The sequence below is a fragment of the Pan troglodytes genome, chromosome 1 (assembly GCF_028858775.2).
Source record: "Pan troglodytes isolate AG18354 chromosome 1, NHGRI_mPanTro3-v2.0_pri, whole genome shotgun sequence".
NCBI lineage: Eukaryota > Metazoa > Chordata > Mammalia > Primates > Hominidae > Pan > Pan troglodytes.
The window spans coordinates 25,133,785-25,159,721 of record NC_072398.2 but is presented as its reverse complement, the minus strand read 5'-3'; the positions used below and the strand labels follow the sequence as shown (position 1 = coordinate 25,159,721).

Here is a 25,937-nt window from a genome sequence, read left to right as displayed (position 1 = left end):
CTCAGCTTGACCCACACATCTCATCTGTCTTCGGAAGTAGTTTGCTTGCTAATGGTTTGTTCATTCCAGACTTTGTGCCTTTGCATACACCATTACATCTAACTTAGCAATCTTTGCCCTCTCCTCCTTCAAAGCCTAATTCAAATCTTTTGTCATGTGAGATCTTCTTAATTGGGCCTATCTGGTTATTCTTATTCTCATCATCCAGCCAGTACTTAAATACTTACACTAGCCAGCACTCATATTCGAGTTTATAGATTATTGAAAGATATCTAAACCCTAGAAGTTAGCTAGATTCAGTGCAGCAAAACTAGTAAAATAATTTTGACTGAACCTTGAAAATTGTTACAGCAGTAATTGACGTTAATTTTTGTCTTTGTAAATATATTGCTGCTAAAAATTATTTCTTCTCAGAAATTATCAACAAGGTTGTAGAGTCTACAGAGACAAGAAGTGTTTTTCTACAAGGTTGTGTTAGAGGGTACCTCAGTTTATTTTTAAGTCCACTATCTACTCATCTGATGATTTAACATATCAAATAGGCTGGGTGCAGTGCTCAACGCCTGTGAACCTAGCACTTTGGGAGACCAAGGCAGGAGATCACTTGAGGTCAGGAGTTCAAGACCAGCCTAACCAACACAGTGAAGCCCCGTCTCTATTACGAAAAATTAGCCAGGTGTGGTGGCAGGCGCCTGTAATCCCAGCTACTTGGGAGGCGGAGGCAGGAGAATCGCTTGAACCCAGGAGATGGAGGTGGCAGTGAGCCGAGATCACGCCACTGCACCCCAGCCTGGGCAACAGAGCAAGACTCCCTTTAAAAATAAATAAATAAGTAAAATAAAATATCAAATAGTTTTAATAACAAAACATAGTTTTTATAGTCCCCAGTTTTTATTCCCCAGAGGCACCACTTTCAAGTCTTCTGGCTGATTTTCTTCTATTTGATATTATCTGTTAACTTCCTAATAAGTTGAGAAGTTAGCCCTGTTGCCCTCATTTCACATACACAGACACTCCCTTTTCTTTCCTTCAATAACATAAAAGTTTTCTTTTTCCCCACATGAAGTTCAGTACTGGTGTTTGTGGTCATGTGATTATTCAGGACTGGGGCACTGGTTCTCAAAGTGTGGTCCAGAAACCCCAGAGAGGTTTCCAGGATCCTGTCACAGGGTCCATAAGATCTAAAGTATTTGTGTGTGTTTTTTGTTTTTGTTTTTGTTTTTTTTTTTTTTACAGTACTAAGGTTTTATTTATGTTTGGCACGCTTATTTTTTCCACAAGTATACATGGAGTTTTCCAGTAGCCACATGACGTTTGATGACATGATGGCATCACACTAATAGCTAATGAAACGTGCACTTGTGTGTTCTTGTGTTTTCCAGAATTTTCTGAGGTAAGAATACCTCAGTCGACTGAATGCAGAGACAGGTATGAAAATTGACCTGTGTTCTGTTAAACCACATATCAAAAAGCCTTGCGGAAATGTAAAATAAGGCCAATCACTAAATGTTTTGTTTTGGAAAAAAGTTACTTTTCGTTAAAAGCAGTTACATATATTGATATGTATTGTGTTTATGTCTTTGTTTTTTTCAGTAGACACTGAACAAATACTGATAACTGGTTTAGTTTAGTTAGAAATAGATTCTACCATATTTTAACATATTATTGGCCAAGCAGGTTGGCTCACCTGTAATCCCCGCACTTTGGGGGGCCAAGACAGGCAAATCACCTGAGGCCAGGAGTTCAAGACCAGCCTGGCCAACATGGTGAAACCCCATCTCTACTCAGAAGGCAAAAATTAGCTGGGCGTGGTGGCACGCAACTGTAATCCCAGCTACTCAGGAGGCTGAGGCAGGAGAATGGCTTGAACCTGGTAGAGGGAGGTTGCAGTGAACCGAGATCACGCCACTGCACTTCAACCTGGGTGACAGCGAAACTCTGTCTGAAAACAAACAAACAAACATTATTTATTAGAAATTACTTCGTACTTAAAGTTTATTGTGCTTTAATTTTGAAATTGAAAAGAACAGTTTTCCTTAATACCCTTTTAGGAAGTTATCTGGTTTTTAATATTAGAATATTAAAGCCTTCTTGAGCTTCAACCTAGTTTGCCAGGATTTTTGTTTTAGGGCCTGTGTTCTCAGGAGAAAACAAACTTACATCAAGAGTTTCATCAGCATTTCGTTTCAACAAATATTTGTTGATCGTTTGTGCTTGGGTGCTATGAGAGATAGAAAGAAGCATAAGACAGATCCTAACTGTCCATGTCTTTTTTTTATTATTTTTTATTTTTATTTATTTATTTATTTATTTATTTATTTTTAACTGTCCATGTCTTGTACTGCAACATCTACCCCATATGGTGAGAATTAACCTTCAGGTTGATGACTCAGTTGCTGCAGAATTCTTAGAGATCAGATCACAAAGGAATTCTGTATACTAGATGTAATTAAGATAAGAAAGATGCTAGGATATCTCAGAAATATAACAAGTGAAACAAAGTTTTCAAATTAGTACTAAGATAAACAAAGTTTATTTAACAATTTTATATAGCACTTTAGAGTTTACCAAGTGATTTAGTGTGTGTTTCGTTTAATCCTAATGATATCCTATGGGTTAGGTATTATCCATGTCTTACAGGTAGCTGACTCAGGTTTTCAAATGTAAGATGACTTGGACAAGAATGCATATAAGTTGTACTCAAATTTAGCTGTTCTGACTTCTGATCCTGTGCTTTTACTGTATAAAAACACCATATCTGGCTGGGCATGGTGGCTCATGCCTATAACCATAGCACTTTGGCAGGCCAAAGCAGAGGATTGCTTGAGCCCAGGAATTTAAGACCAGCCTGGGCAACGTAGACCCCCATCTCTACAAAATTTTTTTTAAAAATTAGCTGCGCGTGGTGGTGCATACCTGTTGTCTCAGCTACTTGGGAGGCTGAGACAGGAGGATTGCTTGTGCCCAGGGATAGGTTGCTGCAGTGAGCTGTGATCATGGCACTGCACTTCAGCCTAGACAACAGAGCAAGACCCTGTCAAAAAAAAAAAAAAAAAAAAACTATATTAAGGATTCAAAGTAGTTGATGTTCTGCTACACATGCTAAGATATTTTGGGCCGAGCGCAGTGGCTCACACCTGTAATCCCAACCCTTTGGGAGGCCAAGGCGGATGGATTACTTGAGGTCAGGAGTTCGAGACCAGTCTGACCAACATGGTGAACCCTGTCTCTACTAAAAATACAAAATTAGCTGGGCGTGGTGGCACATGCCTGTAATCCTAGCTACTCAGGAGGCTGAGGCAGGAGAATCACTTGAACCTAGGAGGCACAGGTTGCAGTGAGCTGAGATCACACCATTGCACTACAGCCTGGGTGACAAGAGTGAAACTCCATCTCAAAAAGATATTTTGGAGGATATACAGTGTCTAATATAAAGGCCTTGGCCATCATAAGCTCTCCATAGTTAAGCCAGATCACTAGAAGAAATAAGTAATAATTCTCATTCTGGTTATAGATCATATAAACTTTGTAAGAGGTTAGACTCAAATGGATACATTTCTGACTAAAAAGGAATTTTTTTTGTTTCAAACTATTAAAAAACCTTTAAATGTATTGTTTTACTGATCTTCAGGACTATAGTCTGTGACCATAATAATGGGAATACATTCAGAACATCCAACAAACACCTAAAGTAAATGATACTTTTTTGCCTGCACATAGTATTAATTTCTTAATGAGATATTTCAGAAATTACATGGTGTGAGGCCAGGCGCGGTGGCTCACACCTGTAATCCCAGCACTTTGGGAGGCCGAGGCAGGCGGTTCACAAGGTCAGGAGATCGAGACCATCCTGGCTAACACAGTGAAACCCCGTCTCTACTAAAAATACAAAAAAATTAGCCGGGCGTGGTGGCGGGCACCTGTAGTGCCAGCTACTCGGGAGGCTGAGGCAGGAGAATGGCGTGAACCCAGGAGGTGGAGCTTGCAGTGAGCCGAGATCGCGCCACTGCGCTCCAGCCTGTGCGACAGGGTGAGACTCCATCTCAAAAAAAAAAAGAAATTACATGGTGTGAGAGATTCACCCACAGATACTGAATCAGAGTTACATACAGCAGGCCAGCTGTGGTGGCTCACTCCTGTAATCCCAATATTCTGGAAGGCCAAGGTGGGCAGATCACTTGAGGTCAGAAGTTTGAGACCAGCCTGGCCAGCATGGTGAAACTCTGTCTCTACTAAAAATACAAAAATTAGCCAGGCATGATGGCACACACCTGTATTTCCAGCTACTGGGGAGGCTGAGGCAGGAGAATCGCTTGAACCTGGGAGGCGGAGGTTGTGCTGAGCTGAGATCGCACCACTGCACTCCAGCCTGGGCGACAGAGTGAGACTTCGTCTCAAAAAAAAAGATATATACAGCAAACTGAGGAATAATAGTGGGATACAGAGAGCTTTAAGCCATCAGTTATGAGTCTCAGTTGTTTCTTATTAATTTGGTTATTGATTTTTGTTGTTCTTTTTTCTCCCTGAAGGTTTGTAAAAGAATGGACTTGGTCTGCCAGAGAATGTTGAATCAGGGATTTCTGAAAGTGGAGAGGTACCATAATCTATGTCAGAAACAAGTTAAAGCACAACTCCCAAGGTATGTTGTGGGTGGCAGTGACAATGATGTGCAGTTGGTTTTGTTTGTTTCTTGACTTCTTTTTTTCAGTCTCATGGTTTACATATTGCTTCCCAAGTTTTTATAGCAAAGGGCACAAAGATCACAATGTGATTTCTGCAGTGGTTTGTCCATTCTCACCGTTTGTGATCAACATTTTACTGGAGGTTCTAGCCAGAGAAATTAGGCAAGAAAATGAAATATAAGGCATCCAAATGGGAAAAGAAGAAATAGAACTCTCTGTTCACAGATGATATGATCTTGTGGATAAGGAGTACACTAATTGATTATTAAAGCTAGTAAACCAGTTCAGCAAGGATATGGGATATAAGAATAATAGACAGAAATCAATTATATTTATATACACTATCAATGAACAATCCAAAAAGGAAATTCAAAACATTTTATCATAGTTTCAAAAAGAATAGAATACTTAGTAATACATATAACAAAAGCACAAGACTTGTATACTAAAAACTACAAAACACCATTGAAAGAAATTAAAGAAGACTTAAATAAGTGGAAAGGCATTCTGTGTTCATGGATTCGAAGACTTCGTATTGTTAAGATGACAGTACTCCCCAGATTAATCTACACATTCAGTGTGATAGGGGTTGACGATAAGGTACAATATGTTTTGTTTGTTTCTTGACTTCTTTTTTTTTTGTAACCCCTGTCAAAAATTCAGCTGTCTTTTTTTTTTTCCCCAAAACTTGATACACTGATCCTAAAATTCCTGTGGAAATACAAGAGTCTGACAATAACCAAAGCAATTTTGAAAAAGGAGAGCAGTATTGGAAGACTCACACTTCCCACTTTCAAAACTTAGTACAAAGCTATAGTAATCAAAACAGTATGGCACTGGCATAAGGATAGACCTGTAGATCAAAGAAGCAGAAGCAAGAGTCTGGATAATAAACCTTATATTTTTAATCAGTTGATTTTAACAAGGATGTCAAGATAATTCAATGCAGTAAGAATAGTATTTTCAACAAATGATGCTGGGACAACTAGTTATCTTGAAAATGAATGAAGTTGGACCTCTTCCTCATACTGTATATAAAAGTTAACTCAAAAGGGATCATAGACCTAAGTGTAAATGTCAGCACTATACTATATAACCCTTAGAAGAAAACATAGTAGTAAGTCTTCATGAACTTGGATTAGGCAGTGACACCAAAAGCACAAGTAGCAAAAGAAAAAATTAAGCAAATTGGACTTAAAATGTAAAACTTTTGTGGCTCAAAAGACACCGTTAAGAAAATGAAAAGACACCCCACAAAATGGGAGAAAACCTGCGTAAATCATGTATCCAGATTATATGAGGAACTCTTACAACTCAACAATAAAACCTATTTTAAAAATGGGTAAAGGGGCCAGGTGTGGTGGCTCACACCTGTAATCCCAGCATGTTGGGGGACTGAGGTGGTGGATCACCTGAGGTCAGGAGTTCAAGACCAGCCTGGGAAGCATAGTAAAACCCTGTCTCTACTAAAAATACAAAAACCACCTGGGCGTGGTGGCGGGTGCCTGTAATCCCAACTACTCAGGAGGCTTAGGCAGGAGAATAACTTGAACCCGTTGGCGGAAGTTTCAGTGAGCCAAGATCACGCCACAGCACTCCAATCTGGGCGACAGAGCAAGACTCTGTCTCCAAAAAAAAGGACAAAGGTTTTGAATAGACACTTCTCCAAAGAAGATAAGTAATAGCCAACAAGCACATGCAAGGTGCTCAACATCATTAGTTGCCAGGGGAATGCAAATCAAAACCACTACGAGATTTATATCCACTAGCGCTTTATATCCACTAGGATGGCTACAATGGAAAAATGTTGGGGAGGATGTGGACAAATTGGAACCTTCATATATCAATGTTGGGAATGTAAAATGGTGCAGTCACTTTAGAAAACAGTTTGGCTGTTCTCAGGCTGGACGTGATGGCTCACGCCTGTAATGCCAGCACTTTGGGAGGCCAAGGCAGGTGGATCACCTGAGGTCAGGAGTTCAAGACCAGCCTAGGCAACATGGTGAAACCCAGTCTCTACAAAAATATGAAAATTAGCCAGGCATGATGTCGGGTGCCTATAATCCCAGCTTCTTAGGAGGCTGAGGCAGGAGAATTGCTTGAACCTGGGAGACAGAGGTTGCAGTGAGCCAAGATCGTGCCATTGCACTGCAGCCTGGGCGACAGAGTGAGCCCGTCTCAAAAAAAAAAAAAAAAAAGAAAAAGAAAACAGTTTGGCTGTTCTCAAAAAGTTAAACAGAGAGTTATTGTCTGAGCCACCAATTTCATTCCTAGATAAGTACCCAAAAGAAATGAAAACATAATGTTTGCACAAAAACTTGTACACAAACGTTTTTAGCAGCATTATTCATAATAGCCAAAAAGTGGAGACAATCCAAATGTCCATCAGCTGATGAGCAAGCAAAGTGTGATATATCTGCATGATGGAATATTATTGGGCAATAAAAAGGTACATGCTACAACAAGAACGAACCTGGAAAACTATGCTAAATGAAAGAAGCCAGAAACATAAGGCCACTGTATGATTCCATTTATCTGAAATGTTCAGAATAGGTGGATCCAGAGAAACAGAAAGTAGATTAGTATTGCCAGGGGCTGGGAGAATGGGAGTGGCTGATAATGGTTACAGGAGTTAATTTTGTGGTAATGAAAATATTCTGAAATTAGATAGTGGTGATAGTTGTATAATCCTGTGAGTATACTAAACACCACTAAATTTAGTCCTCTTTAAGATAATTTTATTATGTCTGAGTTATTTCTTAAATTGTTAAAAAGTTTAAAGGAGTTAAATTTTATCATCAAAAGCATATCATCTCCTGCCTATATTTCCATGTGTAATCCATTCATTTATCTAATTTCTTTGGTTCTAATAGCCACTAGATTTGATAACCAAAAAACCTTTATTTTTATTTTTATTTTTGAGATGGAGTCTTGCTCTATCACCCAGGCTGGAGTGCAGTGGTGCAGTCTTGGTTCACTGCAACCTTCGACGCCCGGGTTCAAGCGAGTCTCCTGCCTCAGCCTCCCTAGTAGCTGGGACTATAGGCATGCACCATCATGCCTGGCTAATTTTTTAGTAGAGACGGGGTTTCACCATGTTGCCCAGCCTGGTCTCAAACTCCTGACCTCAGGTGATCTACCCGCCTCAGCCTCCTAAAGTGCTGGGATTACAGGCGTGAGCCTCCAAGCCCGGCCCCAAAAAACCTAATTAAAAAATATATATATATATAATTTGTTTTGTTTGTTTGTTTTCAAATATTTTGTCAATGAGTACCAGTCTTTGGTAAGGATTTCTAGGCATAGTGATTCATTCATCATTACAGTTAAATTATGACCCAACTGTAGATTTCTAAATTAACATGTAAAAGACTGTTTCATTAAGCCATCTTGATTGCTTAATATTTTAGTCCACAATACTGCTTTAATGGTTGCCTTGCTTTTATTATTATTATTATTATAGGAGAGAGTCAGAAAGGAGAAACCATTCATTAGCTCGTCATGCAGACATTCTTGCTGCTGTTGAAACAAGGCTGTCACTATTAAATATGACTTTCATGAAATATGTGGATTCCAATCTCTGTTGCTTCATCCCAGGAAAGGTAAAATAGAATTGCTTGCCTAGAACAGCTGGACTGCCCTACATAAACTTATTATACAGTTACGAATTTTTGATTTTAGAAATGTTAGAATTGTTTCTACTTCTCTGAATGAGTTTCTACTAATGAATTTGTTTGGTTTCTGTACAGTTATCAATATAAATATGTATCATTTGTATGATCTTTATATTTAAAATTCTAATTATGAAATAGTCGAAACCCTAATATTCTTTAGAGAAGTTTGTTAAGAGTTCATACTCAAGAATAAAATTTGAGGTTTTACTGGTGGTTATGATGCCAGAGATACAGCAATGAACAACATACATATTGTCCCTGCCTTCAAGACTATTATAATTTTGGGGAGGTAGAAAAGGAGGGACAAGCTGGTTTTTGTTTTGTTTGAGAAATGTTTCATAAAGACAACTTTATAAACTTTCAGATTTGACAAGAATAAACAATTGCTATTTACCAATATTCCCAGAACTAAATAACAGTCCTTTTTAACACAGAAATAACTATATTGTGGCATATTTACCATTACTAAGTTAATAAAAACTCCAACATTCGACATACTACTTATACCTTCAGTAGTACCCTACTCCTTGAATTAAGTGTAAATTGACATATGTCTGTATCTTTTTATATGGAAGTGGTAGAGATATAATTAAAGGTCATTTTGCTACTTGGTTGATGCTGGCAAAAGTTTCCCTTAACATGGTTGGAAATAATTAATATCTAGTAAAATTTGAATGTTCGCTTTTTGTTATTTCCAAAGATAATTTACATTGGCAATATTTAATACGTACTTTGTCCATTTTTAGTTTTCTTTGACATTTATTTTTGGGGGGAATCCCATTTCTTATGATTGTATTTGAAATATTTTAGTATATCTCACTTTGTTTGCATTATATACATTTTCTTTAAAAGATCTTGTTGCATACCAACACATTACCTGCTAATGCTTTTTGTAGGGTGCTATAAGAGGATGACCAGTTAGAAACTTCAGAGTGAAACTTCAGAGTGATTCTTATGCCAGATTTTTCTGAATCTGACTTAAAGGCCTTAACTTTTAAGTGTTCCTGAGTTCTTTGAACTTAGCTTGTTTCATATAGCATCATAGTTTTTATTGCATATCTCATTGTTAGAAACATGAATATCTAAGAAACATCTCACAGTTATCATAACTTCAAAGAGAGTTCAGTCAGTTGTTAAGTAACAGAGTTGAATAGTTTGTGACAGAGTTGAATAGTTTGTGACAGAGTTCATGTGGCCTACAAAGATTAAAATATTTATGATCCAGGCCGGCTGTAGTGGTTCGCACCTCTAATCCCAGATACTTGCGAGGCTGAGGCAGAAGAATCGCTTGAACCCGGGAGGCGGAGGTTGCAGTGAGCCAAGATCACACCACTGCACTCCAGCCTGGGCAACAGAGCAAGACTCTGTATAAAAAAAAAAAGAAAAAGAAAAAGAAAAATTTAGTATCTGGCCTGTACAGAAGAAGTTACCAATTTCTGTGCTAGTTGATCAGGCTCACGTGTTTGGAATGGTGATGTTTACAGTATAAACAAATAATGTTGCCAGGTGCAGTGGCTCACACCTGTAATCCCCACACTTTGGGAGGCCGAGGCGGGCAGATCACAAGGTCATGAGATCAAGACCAGCCTGGCCAACATGGCGAAACCCTGTCTCTACTAAAAATACGAAAATTAGCTGGGCATGGTGGCATGTGCCTGTAATCCCAGCTACTCGGGAGTCTCAGGCAGGAGAGTCACTTGAACCAGGCAGTCGGAGGTTGCAGTGAGCCGAGATCATGCCACTGCACTCCAGCCTGGCGACAAAGCAAGACTCTATCTCAAAAACAAACAAATAATGTTAAATCCACTGGAGTCCTGTCATTTTTGGAAACCATTTGTTGACTTCAGTTTTTTGTTTGTTTGTTTGTTTGTTTGTTTGTTTTTGAGACAGAGTCGTGCTGTGTCACCCAGGCTGGAGTGCAGTGGGGCAGTCTCAGCTAACAGCAACCTCTGCCTCCTGGTACAGGTGCATTATTTGGATTGTTTTATGAGTGTTCCCTTTTTTGTACTTCTCATGCTTAAACTTTTCACATCCTGTCTGCAAAATACAAGGATGTGGCATTTAATTTCCACATGCTGAAGTAAGAACATTATACAAAATAATTTTTAGTCTAACATATAATCTTCATTTAATATATGGTGTTTATGATAAGTTGTTCTTGTTTTCCCTGAGATCTTGCTTCTGGGATGTACTTAAAAGTTTAGGCTGGGTGCGGTAGCTCACACCTGTAATCCCAGCACTTTGGGAGGCCAAGGTGGGCGGATCACGAGGTCAGGAGGTCCAGACCATCCTTGCTAACATGGTGAAACCCCATCTCTACTAAAAATACAAAAAAAAAAAAAAAACTAGCTGGGCATGGTGGCGGGTGCCTATAGTCCCAGCTACTCGGGAAGCTGAGGCAGGAGAATGGCATGAACCTGGGAGGCAGAGCTTGCAGTGAGCCAAGATCGTGCCACTGCACTCCAGCCTGGGCAACAAAGGAAGACTGTCTCCAGAAAAAAAAAAGTTGAGAAGCTTTTTTGTTTTTGTTTTTGAGATGGAGTCTCGTTCTATCGCCCAGGCTGGAATCCATTGGTGCAATCTTGGCTCACCGCAACCTCTGCCACCCAGGTTTAGGCGATTCTCATGCCTCAGCCTCCCAAGTAGCTGAGACTACAGGTGCACACCACCACAGCCAGGTAATTTTTGTATTTTTAGTAGAGACGAGGCTTCACCATGTTGGCCAGGCTGGCCTCAAACTCCTGATCTCAAGTGATCCGCCTGCCTTGGCCTCCCAAAGTGCTGGGATTACAGGTGTGAACCACTGTGCCTGGCCACAGAAGCTTTTATACTTTGTTAAGAAAACTAACTTTTGTGGTTTTATATAGACTACATTCATTTTTGTCAAACTTAAGGTCTACAGTAAGCATTTTATTCACTTAAGTGAATCTGAGTAGTAGCAACATTATAGTTTAAAATAGCCAAATATGTACCAAAATTTTGGACCTTTAAAGTAATCGTTGGGACTGGGCACGGTGGCTCACGCCTGTAATCCCAGCACTTTGGGAGGCCGAGGCGGGTAGATTACGAGGTCAAGAGATCGAGACCATCCTGGCCAACATGGTGAAACCCCATCTCTACTAAAAATACAAAAATTAGCTGGGCGTGGTGTTGTGCACCTGTAGTCCCAGTTACTCAGGAGACTGAGGCAGGAGAATCGCTTGAACCTGGGAGGCAGAGGTTGCAGTGAGCCAAGATCATGCCACTGCACTCCAGCCTGGCAACAGAGCGAGACTCTGTCTCAGCAAAAAAAAAAGAAAAAAGAAAAAGAAAGACAGAAATCCACAGGAATGGTGAGATTAGGAGAGAAAACAGTAGCAATAAAATTTTGAAAGCTATAAAGTAGAGAAACAAATGGTAACTGATTTAGCAGAACTGAGAAAGTTAAATCCTACACTGACAGTGGGGAAAGCCAAGAGGAACTCCTTGCACAAAAGAAAGCTCTAGAGTTAAAAGCTCCAGCCAGACACCTGTGAGAGTGGGACTGATAACAGGAAGGTTGGTTGAGAATCTGTAGTTAAGAATGATTCAAACCTACAGGTTACCTCTCCAATTGCAGGCAAGCTAGATCATTGCCCTTCTACTCAGTGAAAACCAAAGGCTTATTCACTATAGGGGTTAAAATGGAGTCCATTGACAGGGGGACTATATTGATAGGGCATTAAAGAATTCAGACAACCTGTAATCCCAGCACTTTGGGAGGCTGAGGCGGGCAAATCACTTGAGATCAGGAGTTCAAGACCAGCCTGGCCAACATGGTGAAACCCTGTCTATACTAAAAATACAAAAATTAGGTGGGCGTGGTGGCAGGCACCTATAGTCCCAGCTACTCAGGAGACTGAGGCAGGAGAATCGCTTGAACCTGGGAGGCAGAGGTTGCAGTGAGCCAAGATCATGCCACTGCACTCCAGCCTGGCAACAGAGCGAGACTCTGTCTCAGCAAAAAAAAAAGAAAAAAGAAAAAGAAAGACAGAAATCCACAGGAATGGTGAGATTAGGAGAGAAAACAGTAGCAATAAAATTTTGAAAGCTATAAAGTAGAGAAACAAATGGTAACTGATTTAGCAGAACTGAGAAAGTTAAATCCTACACTGACAGTGGGGAAAGCCAAGAGGAACTCCTTGCACAAAAGAAAGCTCTAGAGTTAAAAGCTCCAGCCAGACACCTGTGAGAGTGGGACTGATAACAGGAAGGTTGGTTGAGAATCTGTAGTTAAGAATGATTCAAACCTACAGGTTACCTCTCCAATTGCAGGCAAGCTAGATCATTGCCCTTCTACTCAGTGAAAACCAAAGGCTTATTCACTATAGGGGTTAAAATGGAGTCCATTGACAGGGGGACTATATTGATAGGGCATTAAAGAATTCAGACAACCTGTAATCCCAGCACTTTGGGAGGCTGAGGCGGGCAAATCACTTGAGATCAGGAGTTCAAGACCAGCCTGGCCAACATGGTGAAACCCTGTCTATACTAAAAATACAAAAATTAGGTGGGCGTGGTGGCAGGCACCTATAGTCCCAGCTACTCAGGAGACTGAGGCAGGAGAATCGCTTGAACCTGGGAGGCAGAGGTTGCAGTGAGCCGAGATCACACCGGTGCACTCCAGCCTGGGCTACAGAGTGAGACCCTGCCACAAAAAAAAAAGAATTTAGACAGGTTACAAGTTTGCTATTATCTAGGACAGGAATCAGCAAACTTTTTTTGGTAAAAGGCCAGATCATAAATATTTTTGGCCTTGTGAACCTTGTGCTCGCTGTGACAGCTATGCAATTCTGAGAAACAGCCGTGTGCAATGTGTGGTAAATGAATGCTTGTGCCTGTGTTCCAGTAAAACTGTATTTACAAAACCAGGCATAGGCTAAATAGGGGTATAGTTGGCCAACCCTAAGTACCACATTGATATTCTCTTTATCTTCTCTCAGAACTAAGATGTTATAGAATGTTGGCTTACTCCTGTATACATTTCTCAGATCTTCTATCTAACACATGGAAGTTACACTTTTTACAGTAAGCTCATATTAGTATCAGCAGTTCACATATACTGACACACAACCGTATGTGAGCATTGAGCAACCAACCATTCATAGAGATGATAATGAAAAAACAAAACATGTGGATAGTATCTGCTCTTCTTTTTTATTTTTTTGTTTTTTCTTTTTTTTAATATTTTTAGAGATGGGGTCTCACCATGTTGGCCAGGCTGTCTTGAACGCCTAGACTCAAGCAATCCACCCACCTCAGCCTCCAGCTGGAGTCTCGGCTTACTGCAACCTCCGCCTCCTGGGTTCAAGCGATTCTCCTGCCTCAGCCTCCTGAGTAGCTGGGACTACAGGCACATGCCACCATGCCCAGCTAAGTTTTTTTGTATTTTTAATAGAGACGGGGTTTGACCGTGTTAGCCAGGATGGCCTCGATCTCCTGACCTTGTGATGCGCCCGCCTTAGCCTCCCAAAGTGCTGGGATTACAGGTGTGAGCCACTGCGCCCAGCCCAGTCTCTGCTCTTAACTGTCACTGGTAGCCCTGGTAAACGTTTTGTTCTTATTGAAACACAGTGGTCCCCAAAAATTAGGGTTTTTACAGTATAATTGACTACATAAAGCCATGAAGCTATATTTCCCTGAACAGACGTAAAAATCTATATATTAGGCATTATTGGCTTGTATTTATTTTTCTGGGAAAGAAAATTGGTGGTGGTAAATTTTTTTATTCTTTTGTGTGTGTGTGTAAATTTTTATTCTCTTGTAATTTCAAGTTTACACAAAAATTACAAGACTAGTACAAGGAGCTCCCATATAGCTTATTTGCAAATCTAGCAGTTATTTACCTTTCATCCTGTTTGCTTTTATTTTTTCTTTATAAATACATTTTGGCCGAGCACGGTGGCTCACACCTGTAATCCCAGCACTTTGGGAGGCCAAGGCGGGCAGATCACAAGATCAAGAGATCGAGACCAGCCTGGCCAACATGGTGAAACCCCGTCTCTACTAAAAATACAAAAATTAGCTGGGCTGATGGCACATGCCTGTAGTCCCAGCCACTTGGGAGGCTGAGGCAGGAGAATCACTTGAACCCAGGAGGCGGAGGTTGCAGTGAGCCGAGATTGCGCCACTGTACTCCAGCCTGGTGACAGAGTGAGACTTCGTCTGAAATAAATACATGCATGCATACATACATACATACATACATACATACATACATACATACATACATTTTGGCCAGGCGTGGTGGCTCATGCCTGTAATCCTAATACTTTGGGAGGCTGAGACGGGCAGATGGCTTGAAGCCGCCAGGAGTTCGAGACCAACCTGGGCTGCAAAGTAAGACCGCCGTCTCTAAAAAAAAAATTAATTAGCTGGGTGTGGTGGCATGCACCTGTAGCCCCAGCTACTTGGGCGGCTGAGGTGGGACAATTGCTTGAGCCTGGGCAGTCAAGGCTGCAATGAGCTATGATCATTCCACTGCACTCCAGCCTGGGTGACAGAGCAAGATCTTGTCTCAAGAAAATAAAATATAAATACTTTTTTTTCCTGAACCACTTGAAAATAAGTTGGAGACACTGTGCTCCTTAGTTCCTAAATATTTCATTGTATTTCCTAAAAGCTAGGATACTCTTACTTAACCACAGTACAGAGAGCAAAATCAGAAATTTGTAACACTGATGTAATACTGTTCTGTAGTTGACAGTTCATATTCAAGTTTCATCACATATTCCAATAATACTCTTCCTAGCAATTTTTTTTGTTAATACAGAATGTAATTGAGAACCATGCATGGACTGTAATCTTATATCTGGAACAGTTCCCTAGGCTCTCTTTGTGTCACTTGATCATCACATTTTCGAAGAACGTAGGTCAGTTATTTTGAGGGATATGCTTCCATTTAAGTTTAATGCTTACAGAATGTTGTTTTTGTTTCTTTTAAAGTTGATTTTAATGTGGCGATACTCTTAAAAATCAAGATTAGTTGGGAACATTTCTCCTTTTACTATGCTTGTCCCAAAATAAATATATACAGCCATGAGCCTTTAAAAAAAATAAAAGTCTGTTTTCATATTAAAGAGAATATAGCAGGCTGGGCAGGATTGCTCACGCCTGTAATCCCAGCATTTTGGGAGGCTGAGGTGGGCGGATCACCTGAGGTCAAGAGTTCTAGACTAGCCTAGCCAACATGGTGAAACCCCATCTCTACTAAAAATACAAAAAATTAGCCGGTCATGGTGGCACGTGCCTGTAATTCCAGCTACTCAGAAGGCTGAGGCAGGAGAATCGCTTGAACCTGGGAGGTGGAGGTTGCAGTGAGCCAAGATCGTACCACTGCACTCCAGCCTGGGCAACAGAGTGAGATTCTGTCTCAAAAAAAAAAAAAATTATTCTGAGAAATAAGAAAAGATATGCCAGCCTGGCCAACATGGTGAAACCCTTTCTCTACTAAAAATGCAAAATTAGCCAAGTGTAGTGGCAAACACCTGTAGTCCCAGCTACTCAGGAGGCTGAGATAGGAGAATCGCTTGAACCTGGGAGGCGGAGGCTGCAGTGAGCCGAGATCAAGCCACTGCACTCCAGCCTGGGCGAGACATAGTGGGGAAAAAAAGATACAATCGGCCTGGCACGGTGGCTCACGCCTGTAATCCCAGCACTTTGGGAGGCCGAGGTGGGCGGATCACGAGGTCAGGAGATGGAGACCATCCTGGCTAACAGGTGAAACCCTGTCTCTAATTAAAATACAAAAAATTAGCCGGGCATGGTGGCGGGTGCCTGTAGTCCCAGCTACTTGGGAGGCTGAGGCAGGAGAATGGCGTGAACCCGGGAGGTGGAGCTTGCAGTGAGCCAGGATTGCGCCGCTGCACTCCAGCCTGGGCGACAGAGCAAGACTGTCTCAAAAAAAAAAAAAAAAAAAGATGCAATCATGCGTCATTTAGCAAAGAGGATCCATCCCAAGAGATGCATTGTTAGGTCACTTTGTCATGTGAACACACATCATAGAGTGTATTTACACAAACCTAGATGGTTCTTACACACATAGGCTATATGGTATAGTCTATTGCTCCTGAACTACAAACCTGTACAGCATGTTACCGTACTGACTATTGTAGGTGATTATAACACAATCATATTTGTATATCTAAACATAGAAAAGGTACAGTAAAAGTAGGGTATAAAAAAATGGTACACCTGTATAGGGCATTTATCATGAATGAAACTCAGTTTCTCTGGGTAAGTCAGTGAGTGAGTGGTGAGTGAATGTGAAAGCCTAGGACATTACTGTACACTTTGTAAACACTGCATACTGAGGCTACATTAATTTTTTTTTTTGATACTGGGTCTTGCTGAATCACCTAGGCTAGAGTGCAGTGGCATGACCACAGTTCATTGTAGTCGTGACCTCCTAGACTCAAGACAGTCCTCCCACCTCAACCTCCCAAGTACCTGGGACTCTACAGGTACATTAAATTTTTTTTTTTTTTTTTTAATTTTTGGGGCCAGGCATGGTGGCTCACGCCTGTAATCCCAGCACTTTGGGAGGCCGAGGCAGGCGGATCACCTGAGGTCAGGAGTTAGAGACCAGCCTAGCCAACATGGCAAAACCCAGTCTCTGCTAAAAATGCAAAAATTAGCCAGGCGTGGTGGTGTGCACCTGTAGTCCCAGCTACTCAGGAGGCTGAGGCAGGAGAATCGCTTGAACCCAGGAGGTAGAGGTTGCAGTGAGCTGAGATTATGCCATTGCACTCCAGCTTGGGCGACAGAGCAAGACTCTGCCTCAAAAAAAAAAAAAAAAATGGGGCAGGCATGGTGGCTCATGCCTGTAATCAATCCCAACACCTAGGCCAAGGTGGGCGGATCATTTGAGCTCAGGAGTTCTTTAAGTTTTAACTTCTTGACTTTTTTGTAATAACACTTAGCTTAAATGTCATTTCGTTATAATATTGATGAGAAAAAAAAATCAGGCTGGGCTCAGTGGCTCATGCCTGTGATCCCAGCACTTTGGGAGGCTGAGGTGGGTGGATCACCTGAGGTCAGGAGTTCAAGACCAGCCTGGCCAACATGGTGAAGCCCTGTCTCTACTAAAAATAAAAAAATTGCCAGGCACGGTGGCTCCCACCTGTAATCCTAGCACTTCGGGAGGCCAAGGCAGGTGGATTGCCTGTGCTTAAGAGTTTGAACCGGCCTGGGCAACATGGTGAAACCCTGTCTCTACTAAAAGTACAAAAAGCCAGGCATGGTGGTGCGTGCCTGTAATCCCAGCCACTCGGGAGGCTGAGGCACGAGAATCACTTCAACCCAGGAGGCAGAGGTTGCAGTGAGCCGAGATCTTGCCACTGAACTCCAGCCTGGGGGACAGAAAGACACTCTGTCATAAATAAATAATCGTGCCACTGAACTCCAGCCTGGGGGACAGAAAGAGACTCTGAAATAAATAAATAAGTAAGTTAAGTAAATAACAGAATGAGACTCTGTCTTAAATAAATAAGCAACCAAGCAAGCGTGCGGTGGTGCGGGCCTGTAGTCCCAGCTAAATAAATACATATATTAGCCGGGTGCAGTGGTGCGGAACCCAGGAGATGGAGGTTGCAGTGAGCCAACATCGTGCCACTGCACTCCAGCCTGGGTGACAGAGTGAGACTCTGTCTCAAAAAAAAAAAAAAAGAGAAAGAGAAAAAAAAAATCAGTTCCCGGCCAGGGCCACTGTCTGTTGAGTTTGTGCATTCTCCATATATCTGCATGAGTTTTCTCTGGGCACTCTGACTTCCTCCGACATCTCAGAGCTGTGCCTGTTAGGTTCATTGACATGTCTTAGTGGTCCCAGTCTGAGTGAGTGTGGGTGTGAGGGTGCCCTGCAGTGAGATGGCATCCTGGCCAGGGTGGATAACGACCTGGTGCCCTGAGCTGCTAGGATGGGCTCCAGCCACCTGCAACCCTGAACTAGAATAAGCAGATTGAAAAATGAATGAATAGGACGGGCGTGGTGGCTCACGCCTGTAATCCCGACACTTTGGGAGGCCGAGGCGGGCAGATCACAAGGTCAGGAGATCGAGACCATCCTAGCTAACACGGTAAAACCCCATTTCTACTAAAAATACAAAAAATAAATAAATAAATTAGCCAGGCGTGATGGCGGGCACCTGTAGTCCCAGCTACTTGGGAGGCTGAGGCAGGAGAATAGCATGAACCCGGGAGGCGGAGCTTGCAGTGAGCCGAGATCGCGCCACTGCACTCCAGCCTGGGCGACAGAGCAAGACTCCATCTCAAAAAAAAAAAAAAAAGAAAAAAAGAAAAATGAATGAATAGCCAGGCATGGTGGCTCACACCGTAATCCCAGCACTTTGGGAGGCTGAGGCGGGTGGATCACTTGAGGTAAGGAGTTTGAGACCAGCCTGGCCAGTAGAGACAGTGAAACCCCATCTCTACTAAAAATACAAAATTTAGCCAGGCATGGTGGCATGCACCTGTAATCCCAGCTACTTGGGAGGTTGAAGCAGAAGAACCACTTGGACCCAGAGATGGAGGTTGCAGTGAGCTGAGGTTGCGCCACCGTACTCCAGCCTAGGAAACAGAATGAAACTATGTCTCAAAAAAAAAAAAAAAAAGGAATGAATGAATGGGCCAGGTGTGGTATTTCATGCTTGTAATCCCAGCACTTTGGGAGGCCAAGATAGGAGGATCACTTGAGACCAGGAGTTCAAGACCAAGCCTGAGCAACATAGGGAGACCTCGTCTCTACAGAAAAAAAGAAATTGCCAGGCATGGTGGCACACACCTATGGTCACAGCTACACAGGAGACTGAAGTGAGAGGATCGCTTTAGCCCAGGAGGTCAGGGCTGCAGCGAGATGTGGTCATGCCACTGCACTCCAGCCTGGGCAACAGGGTGAAGACCCTGTCTCAAAAAAAAACAAAAAAGGCTAGGTGCAGTGACTCACACCTATGATTTCAGCACTTTGGGAGGCGGAGGTGTGTGGATCACGAGGTCAAGAGATCGGGACCATCCTGGCCAACATGGTGAAACCCCATCTCTACTAAAAATACCAAAATTAGCTGGGCGTGGGTGTGTGTGCCTGTAGTCCCAGCTACTTGGGAGGCTGAGGCAGGAGACTCACTTGATCTGGGAGGTGGGGGTTGCAGTGAGCCGAGATCGTGCCACCACTGCACTCCAGCCTGGTGACAGAGCAAGACTCCATCTCAAAAAACAAAAAACAAAAAACAAGCCCTCCTATTTGTTATTGTTTGTTTCTGAACTACATGTTGGTAGGAGGTGCTCCTTAAAATTTTTGCTTTACAAACATGTATTCCCTGAAGTAACCCACCACCATGATGACTGCCATAGCTCACTGATTGACCAAAAATTGGATACATTATCTTATTTGTTTTTATTAATCTTTCTTAAATGTGTGTATAGTTCACATTTATTTCAGTGTTTGATATTAGAAGTGTTTTAGGGGCCGGGCGCGGTGGCTCACACCTATAATCCTAGCACTTTGGGAGGCTGAGTCGAGTGGATCGCTTGAGGTCAGGCGTTCAAGACCAGCCTGGCCAACATGGTGAAACCCCATCTCTACTAAAAAATAGATAAATAAATACTAAAATTAGCCGGGCGTGATGGCGGGCATCTGTAGTTCCAGCTACTCGGAGGCTGAGGCAGGAGAATCGCTTGAACCAGGGAGGCAGAGGTTTCAGTGAGCTGAGATCGCGCCACTGCACTCCAGCCTGGGCAACAGAGCAAGACTACGTCTCAAAAAAAAAAAAAAAAAAAAGGAAGTGTTTTAGGTCTTTATTTAGAGGTTTGGTGGTTTTCATGACCAGAACTATGCCTTAGGAACTTAACACTTGTTTATATTAATTAGCCTATGATAAAATTGGTTTCATTACATGTCATTTCACTTAAAGTCGGGATTTTCAAGAACCTATCAACATTAAAATGAGGACTTCTGTATAATATAGTAAATACTAGGCGATGGGAATTTTCCAACTCCATTATAATCTTACAGGATGACCCTCATATATGGTTTGTCATTGACCATAACATCATGATGCAGCACATAACCGTATTCAAACAAACATGCCATATAAAGAATATTGAGGCCAGGCCTGGTAGCTCACGCCTGTATTCCCAGCACTTTGGAAGGGTGATGCGGGCAGATCACCTGAGGTCATGAGTTCGAGACCAGCCTGGCCAACATGGTGAAACCCCATCTCTACTAAAAGTACAAAAATTATCCGGGCATGGGCCAGGCGCAGTGACTCACACCTGTAATCCCAGCACTTGGAAGGCCAAGGCAGGTGGATCACCTGAGGTCGGGAGTTTGAGACCAGCCTGACCAACATGGAGAAACCTGTCGCTACTAAAAATACAAAATTGTCCAGGTGTGGTGGTGCAAGCGTGTAATCCCAGCTACTCAGGAGGCTGAGGCAGGAGAATTGCTTGTACCCGGGAGGTGGAGGTTGCAGTGAGCTGAGATTGTGCCATTGCCCTCCAGCGGCAACAATAGCGAAACTCCTTCTCAAAAAAAAAAAAAAAAAAATTATCCGGGCGTGGTGGCACACGCCTGTATTCCCAGCTACTCAGGAGGCTGAGGCAGGAGGATCACTTGAACCTGGGAAGCGGAGGTTGCAGTGAGCCAGGATCACACCATCATGCTCCAGCCTGGGTGATAGAGTGAGACTCTGTCTCCAAAAAAAAAAAAATTAAAAATAATATTTAGAAAATTTTAGATGCACTTAAGTTTTTAAAATATGGAGGAAATTTTTTTAAAAAATAAAAGGAGTGGAAGGGAAAGTTAAGGAAATCTCAAGTACAACAAAAAGACAGATGAAAAATGAGAAAAAAATGAGCATTTATGAGGTTCAATATTCTAGCAGGAGCTTTGTTTGCTAAACAGTAGATTAAAAAATTATTTCTCACCCACAGTAGTCTAAAGCCCTAAATGATATTCATCGTATATAATTTGTTACTGTACCATTTTAGACATAAGCGTGGTACTTCTACTGTGTGTTAGAAATGTGATGGTGTACTTTTTAATTTTTGTAGAGACTGTTTCTAGCTATGTTGCTCTTGAACTCCTGCCTCCCTTGGCCTCTCAAAGTGCTGAGATTACAGGCATAAGCCACCAGCCACAGCCTGTTTTTGTTTTTTGTTTTTTTTTTGGGAGACTGAGTCTTGCTGTGTCACCCAGGCTGGAGTGCAGTGGCACGATCTGGGTTCACTGCAACCTCTGCCTCCCGGGTTCAAGCGATTCTTCTGCCTCAGCCTCCTGAGTAGCTGGGACTATAGGCACGTGCCACCATGCATGGCTAATTTTTGTATTTTTAGTAGAGACAGGGTTTCACCATATTGGCCAGGCTGGTCTCGAACTCCTGACCTCGTGATCCGCCCTCCTTGGCCTCCCAAAGTGCTGGGATTACAGGCGTGAGCCACTGCGCCTGGCCAAAAATATTTTTTATAACCTGTAGTCAGCTCTGTATTCGTGGGTTCCACATTCATGGATTCAACCAACCGTGAATAGAAAATATTTAGTGAGACTCTGTCAAAAAATATATATGTATATTTAGAGAAGAAAAACAATTGCCGGGTGCGGTGGCTCACGCCTATAATCCCAGCACTTTGGCAGGCCGAGGCAGGCGGATCACAAGGTCAAGAGTTCAAGACCAGCCTGACCAATACGGTGAAACCGCGTCTCTACTAAAAATACAAAAATTAGCTGGGCGTGGTGGCAAGCGCCTGTAGTCCCAGCTACTCGGGAGGCTGAGGCAGGAGAATCACTTGAACCCCGGAGGCAGAGGTTGCAGTGAGCCGAGATCATGCCACTGCACTCCAGCCTGGGCGACAGAGCGAGACTGTGTCAAAAAAAAGAGAGAAGAAAAACAATTTTTAAAACCACAGCTGTTTTTAAAATATGAATTTTAAAATAGTACAATGTAACTACTATTTACAAAGCTTTGACATGGTATTAGGTAGTGTAGGTAATCTAGAGGTGATCTAGGTTATATGCAAATACTATGCCATTTTATATAAAGGACTTGAGCGCACACACATTTTGGCAATGTGGGTCCTGGACCCAAACCCCTGAGGATGCAGAGGGACTGACTATTTTACTTCTTACAGCCTGGGTAAGGTTCAACATGTGGTATATCATTTGAAAGGTGTAGAAACAGCCATTAAGAGTTTAAGTGACCTTCCTAAGGCCTGTGGTCTTTCCACTAGACCTCAAAACTCATACCATTACATTCTTGTTAATGTAATTTGCAAAAAAAAAAAAAAGATTAAATCTACTCAGAAAATGAACTGTTTTGAAAATTTGTTAAATACCTTGCTTTCTTAATATATACCTCTAAAGCCATGGCAGCCACTTAAAACTCTGAATGGTAGAAGCAGTATGGTTCTCACACACATACTTTCCTTCACCTTATCCTCTGCTTAAAGCATTTGGACAAAGAAAAGAAACTATTTTGAATTTTATTGAAAACATAGATTATCCCATTTGAGTAAAATAATCTCTATACAGTAAGATTTTTAAATGTTCTTTTTTAATGGAAGACTGGGGCAAATGGAAAGAGTGAACTTGCTTTTACACTACATTTAGAAGACTACAGTAAAGATAATATTTCACAAATTATAGATGTATTTTCACATTACTTTTAATGGCAAAACCACAGTTACTTTGGAACCGATCTAATAATTTACTGTCAGTTAGCAATCCCTGTAGGATATTTTGATATGAAAGTTATTCTGAAGAATAAGTATCATGGAAAAAGACTAATTGTATAATATATGTTAAGAAACGGCCAGGCACGGTGGCTCACGCCTGCAATCCCAGCACTTTGGGAGGCCAAGGCAGGCGGATCATGAGGTCAGGAGATCAAGACCATCCTGCCTAACACGGTGAAACCCTGTCTCTACTAAAAATACAAAAAGAAAAGAAAAAAATTAGCCAGGTGTGGTGGCGGGTGCCTGTAGTCCCAGCTACTTGGGAGGCTGAGGCAGGAGAATGTCGTGAACCTGGGAGGCAGAGCTTGCAGTGAGCCAAGATCGCACCACTGCACTCCAGCCTGGGCAACAGAGCAAGACTCCGTCTCAAAAAAAGAAAAAAAAAAAAAAGAAAAGAAACAGCCTAGAATAAATGCTTGGTACATGATAGTACTGCATAACTACTATATAAATGTTGAATTGCTATCCTATCACCTATCCATCCACATCATCCCTGTGCTCAACTCCACACTGTTTAGCCAGGTGTACCTTCCTCCTGCTCTAACTTCCCTTACCTGTTGAAATTTTACTTATTCCTCATTACCATATCCTTCATTAGACCTACCCAGTTCTCTCAACTGGATCTTAATCTCTACTCTGTTTTCACACAGCACTTTGCTTATACATTGAACTTATTACAGTCTGAGTTTTGCTTTGCTGTTTATGGGTCTTTGGTGGAGTCATCTTTCACTGGATAGGATCTGTGTCTTATGCCTATACCATTACAACAGTCCTATTCTAGCTCAAATACACTATAAATATTCTTCTGTCTACCAGTATTTATAAACATATAGTATCTAGAGGTATATTAATAAGGCTGTGGGTATTTTATTAAACATGTAAGTATATTTTAAGTATTATATATTTTTACAAGTCCGTCTCAATAGAGATCTTGTTTACTATGACCTTTGTGTTCAAAACATAATCATCTGACTTCTGAAAAACCATATAATCTTTTTTTTTTTTTTTTTGAGACAGTCTTGCCCCATCACCTGGACTGATCACAGCACATGGGACTATAGGCATGTGCACAGCTAATTTTTTAATTTTTGTAGAGACAGAGCTCACAGTGTTGCCCAGGCTGGTCTCAAACTCCTGTCTCCAGACAGTCTTCCCACCTCGGCCTCCCAAAGTGCTGGCACCGTAGGTATGAGCCACCACGCCCAGCCAAAAAACAAATTCTTGTGTTGAATTAACCCTGTCATTTGCCCTTAAACAGTTTTGTTTAGATGTATCAATTAATGTTGAACAATTAATATACTTAACCATCTTTACCCCTTATTTACTGAGTATCTGCCATGTGCCAGATGCTGCTAGGCTCTGGGGATCTGACAGTGAAACATGGTATGATCTCTTCTGTCATAGAGTTTACTACATTATAGGGAAGATAGAAATTAACAAAAAGATGTACTTACAAATTGTAATGTGTGTTCTGAAGGGGAATAAAGGGTTGGATGAAGATGTTAACATGATTTAAACTGGAGGAGGGTTCAGAAAAGACTTCTGAGAAAGTACAGTGTTACTGTGACCTCGTGCATAACTGAGGAATTTGAAGTGAGGGAGATACACAGGGATGGCATTCCAGGAAAGGGATCAGCATGTGCAAAAGCCCTGGGGCAAAAAGGTGGGGGACTTGATTTAGTTCAAAGGGCTGATGGCCAGTTTGTATCTATAGATGCAACATATTAGCCTTTGGGGACAACATTTAAAAATTATGGAAGGCCAGGTGCAGTGGCTTATGCCTGTAATCCCAGCACTTTGGGAGGCCAAGGCAGGCAGATCACCTGAGGTCAGGAGTTTGAGACCAGCCTGGCCAACATGGTGAAACCCTGTCTCTACTAAAAATACAAAAATTAGCCAGGCTTGGTGGTGGGTGCCTGTAATCCCAGCTACTTGGGAGGCTGAGGCAGGAGAATTGCTTGAACCCAGGAGGTGGAGGTTACAGTGAACCAATACCATGTCATTTCCAGCCTGGGCAACAAGAGCGAAGCTCCGTCTCAAAAAATTATGGAGTACTGTGGTACTTTTCCTGTATATAACCTATATGTAAAACGTTGATAAACACAAAACTACTATGGGTCAATTAATATCCTAGCACTATACATAAAATATCAGTCAGTATGAAGGACCCTTTAAATACTGATTTTCTACTTTGGCTTATATTTTTAATTTTATTAACTATTTCTTAATTATGTATAAATATTATATAACTTTTAAGCTTTGAGTAGCTAGCTTCCACAAATATTTACTCTTTGGAGATATACATGTATATATAAAATTTTGTCTATTTCTAGTCCTTGAACTCCTTGAACAAGCCAAGCTGACACTGACCTTGGGGCCACTGTCATTACTATTTCTACCTGAAAGACTTTTCTCCCCATATCTTCAATTGATCAGTTCTTCCTCATCCTTCAGTCTTACCTTACAAATGGCAAAGAATCCTTTCCCAACCACCCATCTCATGTTATTCCTGCCTTTCCTGATAGAAACTGTCACATTACCCTCTTTTTTCCATGTGGCACTCCTTTAAATTATTTTCCTGTTTAGCTTCATGAGAATGATAATCTTGTCATCCTTATTTACTGTTTTTTACTCTAGTACTTTGAAAAGTGACAAGTACATAGTAAGAACTCAATTAATACTTGAATAATGTTTATCTTACAAGTTATGATAGGCTTACGTAATTAAATTGTAAGTCCAAGGGAAAGTACTCCATTTTTCATTTCTTTATATATATAGTTCCTAACATAGTAGTTCAGTAAGTTTTTATTGGGGAAAGGGGTTATCTTCTTCTAAAGTGAGCTCA

At 41.5% G+C, this 25,937-nt stretch overlaps 1 protein-coding gene across 6 annotated transcripts in view; it reads left to right on the top strand.

Moving 5' to 3' along the window:
• FBXO28 (F-box protein 28) overlaps positions 1-25,937 on the top strand; it is a 49,079-nt gene that overhangs the window by 12,230 nt on the left and 10,912 nt on the right. For all 6 annotated transcript variants that reach the window (XR_001712863.2, XR_008541271.1, XR_008541270.1 and 3 more), the window contains exons 2-3: positions 4,530-4,639; positions 8,143-8,281. Coding sequence is in view for 3 of the 6 variants with exons in the window: in XM_001135277.4 (XP_001135277.1) it covers positions 4,530-4,639; positions 8,143-8,281 (249 nt within the window). In the remaining 3 variants the exon portion in view is untranslated. The remainder of the gene's footprint in view (positions 1-4,529; positions 4,640-8,142; positions 8,282-25,937) is intronic.